The sequence below is a fragment of the Pongo pygmaeus genome, chromosome 13 (genome assembly GCF_028885625.2).
Source record: "Pongo pygmaeus isolate AG05252 chromosome 13, NHGRI_mPonPyg2-v2.0_pri, whole genome shotgun sequence".
NCBI classification, from domain to species: domain Eukaryota; kingdom Metazoa; phylum Chordata; class Mammalia; order Primates; family Hominidae; genus Pongo; species Pongo pygmaeus.
In genome coordinates, this window is record NC_072386.2 from 36,289,561 (window position 1) to 36,293,531 (window position 3,971).

Below are 3,971 nucleotides of genomic sequence, written 5' to 3' on the forward strand. Positions count from 1 at the left end.
TTCAAAGTTACCCATCTCAAGTAGCCTAGCAATATTTGCAACATCCCAATGGCCCTGCCCTTTTCTTTACTGATGGCCGTGGTGGTGCTCAGCTACAAATCCATCTGTTCTCTGGGCTGTGATCTGCCTCAGACCCACAGCCTGGGTAATAGGAGGGCCTTGATACTCCTGGCACAAATGGGAAGAATCTCTCCTTTCTCCTGCCTGAAAGACAGACATGATTTCGGATTCCCCCAGGAGGAGTTTGATGGCAACCAGTTGCAGAAGGCTCAAACCATCTCTGTCCTCCATGAGATGATCCAGCAGACCTTCAATCTCTTCAACACAAAAGACTCATCTGCTGCTTGGGAACAGAGCCTCCTAGAAAAATTTTCCACTGAACTTAACCAGCAACTGAACGACCTGGAAGCCTGTATGATACAGGAGGTTGGGGTGGAAGAGACTCCCCTGATGAATGTGGACTCCATCCTGGCTGTGAAGAAATACTTCCAAAGAATCACTCTTTATCTCACAGAGAAGAAATACAGCCCTTGTGCCTGGGAGGTTGTCAGAGCAGAAATCATGAGATCCTTCTCTTTATCAAAAACCTTTCAAGAAAGATTAAGGAGGAAGGAATGAAACCTGATTCAACATGGAAATTATCTGTATTGACTAATACACCATTCCACACTTCTATGACTTCTGCCACTTCAAAGACTCATTTCTCCTATAACCACCGCATGAGTTGAATCAAAATTTTCAGATGTTTTCAGGAGTGTAAGGAAACATCATGTTTACCTGTGCAGGCACTAGTCCTTTACAGATGACCATGCTGATAGATCTAATTATCTATCTATTGAAATATTTATTTATTTATATGATTTAAATTATTTTTGTCCATGTAATACTATGTGTAGTTTTACATTGTGTTATATCAAAATATGTTATTTATATTTAGTCAATATATTATTTTGTTTTTATTAATTTTTACTATTAAAACTTCTTGTATTATTTGTTTATTCTTTAATAAAGAAATACCAAGCCCAAATGTGCAATCTCATTAAAGAATGGATGGTACAATTCATTTACCCATCATCATTATATCCAAATTGTAAGTAAAAATTGACTTTCTCTAAGCGAGGTTTTATATTGCCCTTAGGATATCTAGGTGAACATAACAAATACAGTTTTCGCTTTCTTGTGTCTTTTATTTTTGTAAGGAAAATAATAACTATACTTTCTAATACCTGTTACATTAAATGCTATAGTGAGAAGAAATAAAAACAAATGGAATTCAGTAAAACTGAAGCGAGGCATATCAAAAATTTTTTTAAAAAGTAGTAGATATCCTCTATAGTAGACAAGTAGACATCTAAGTGCAAGTGTCCATTGGCAACCTGATATTTTTGCCTGTAATTTACAAGCAATACCATGAAGTGAAAGCCTGGGAACAGAATATGTCACATGAGTTGAATAGAATGAGAAAAAGACTTAAAATTTATGCCTGCAAACTTCATCTTTAAAGGGAGAGAAGAGCTAGGAAAGAGTTTGAATGGCCATGCATTGGGACAAGAAAAAATGTTGTTAAGAGCATATTTAAAAGACTGAAACTGCTTAGAAGAATCAATGCATTCATGCAAAATGTGGATTGAAAGTGTCCATTACATCTGGAAAATAGATGGCATTGCCGCTGATAGAGCTAGTTGGGTGGAATTAATCACAGTGGAGTAAGCTGGAAGAGTGAATCGGAGAAGAGAAATCCAGTGACCATATGTAGAGAAAATGATTTTGAAAAGTTTGCTTTCAGAAGTGGAGGAGAGAAATAGAGTGGGACTTTGAAAAGAACGTGGATTTTTTTTTCTCTGAATAATTTTTACTTTAAAAAATATATTTGTCTCTGGATAGATTTTGTGAATTTGATGGACTGCCAAACCACTTTAATATGTTTAATACTTTGATTTGAAATTATGACATTTTAATTAATTATAATTATCATTGTTTTTCTTCATTATTTTGATTAATACTATGTTAAATATCATTAAACTGCTCTGTGGATTGAAACCATTCACTACAGTGGGAACACAGATCAATGCAGTGGGAACACAGACCTTATGAAAACTGGACAAGTGGAAGTAATAAGCAGAAACCATACTGAGGTAGGTGGAAGGATAAGAGAAAATAAGAACTCCATTTTCTCTTTTCATCTAGTCACTTTGTTTCTTTTACTTTTATTATATTGAGACTTACATTTTTTCTTTTGCCTCAACTTATGCAAATGTAACAACAGCTTATTAAAAAAGATTAATGGAGAAAGAAAAATGATGACTTGAAAATTATGGGAAATAATAATACAAGTTCTTTGCATTACCATTTTTATTTCCCTGTTGAGGTACTAAACTCAAGATGGAATAGGGAGTAATTCAGAAGCAATAAGACAACCCTGGCAAAAAAATACTAATTTAATTATATATATATGTATATAAGATACATATATATAATTATGTATATAAGATACATATATAATTATATATAAGATACATAATACATATATAATATATATCTTTTATATATTATATATTATATATAAGATATATATCTTTTATATATATTATATATAAAATATATATCTTTTATATATATTATATATAAGATATATAATATATATCTTTTATATATATTATATATAAGATATATAATATATATCTTTTATATAATTATATATAAGATATATAATATATATCTTTTATATAAATTATATATAAGATATATAATATATATCTTTTATATAAATTATATATAAGATATATAATATATATCTTTTATATAAATTATATATAAGATATATAATATATATCTTTTATATAAATTATATATAGTATATATACAAAATATATATATCTTATATATATATAGAGAGAGAGAGAGAGAGAGAAAGACAATGAAACCAGTAAGGAAGAGGAATTTTATCTAGCATCATATTCTGGACTTCATTGCCCCTCATTTTTATTGTGAGGTGGAGAATGGTAAACCAAGAAGCTCAGTAGAAATGCACCAATGGAAAAACGTAGGGACATTCAGTAGTTACTTCAGTATGACCTCCTTATGAGAAAAAGTAATCATTGAATCCTCTGGCTAGCTAAGAAATTTGGAGTGTAATAAATGTTCAGCAGTTTAATGCATTGAACTCAAATCAGAAATCAACAATTGGCAAATAAATTTATTTTGCTATCTAAGATAAAAATTTACAAAGGATAATTTACCCACCCCCTGACCACATGCACACATATTGAGTATACATTTTTGCTTTTGTCATCTGGAGGCTATGGAAACACTTGACACCTATATATCTGATCAAAGGAAGATGAGGTTACTGCTGCCAACCTAGGTCATTCACAGAAGTACTCTGGAGATATTTGATTGTTTAGGGAACAAAAGCAATCACCCTACAGTAAAGGTGTACTAAAAGTTTCAAGTTGTGATGAGCTAACTTGTACTATCACATTAGTGTGTTGGCAAGAGTTAGATTGGAAGAGGTGTGTCTGTGAGCACTCAGATCCAGAGGGTCAGATGAAAGTTGTGCTCTCTGAGAGGTGAGATTGTGCTGGGAAAGGATAACAATGTTGTGGGTCTTGGAATTAAAATTGGCACACCCATGTGCAATTAAAACATATAAGCTAGCCAGTGATTTCGACAACAATACTGAGTAAAAAACTCTTGCAACAATCCTGCACATGAGGCCTTGGTGAGGCAGAGCCACATGGACATGGCCACACTTGAAAGTCTTCCTGGTTTTTTTGTTTCTTTGCTTGTTTTTGTTTTTGAGACAGTGTCTCGTTCTGTTGCCCAGGCTGGAGTGCAGTGGCACAATCTCAGCTCACTGCAACCCCTGGCTCACAGGCTCAAACAATTCTCATGCCTCAGTCTTCCAAGTAGCTGGGACTAAAGGTGTGCACTACCATGCTCGAATAATTTTTGTATTTTTATGTTTTATT

General features: G+C 32.9%; 1 protein-coding gene across 1 annotated transcript; it reads left to right on the forward strand.

Annotated features, from left to right (window-relative positions):
- On the forward strand, nucleotides 1-1,024 carry IFNA21 (interferon alpha 21). Its single transcript, XM_054501618.1, has one exon. The coding sequence runs from the start codon at nucleotides 49-51 to the stop codon at nucleotides 616-618; it is 570 nt and encodes a 189-aa protein (XP_054357593.1). The 5' UTR covers nucleotides 1-48; the 3' UTR covers nucleotides 619-1,024.
- Nucleotides 1,025-3,971: the final 2,947 nt, after the last annotated feature.

Excerpts from the sequence above, each read along its gene's own strand:
- IFNA21 (XM_054501618.1), top strand. The coding sequence starts at position 49 with ATGGCCCTGCCCTTTTCTTTACTGATGGCCGTGGTGGTGCTCAGCTAC.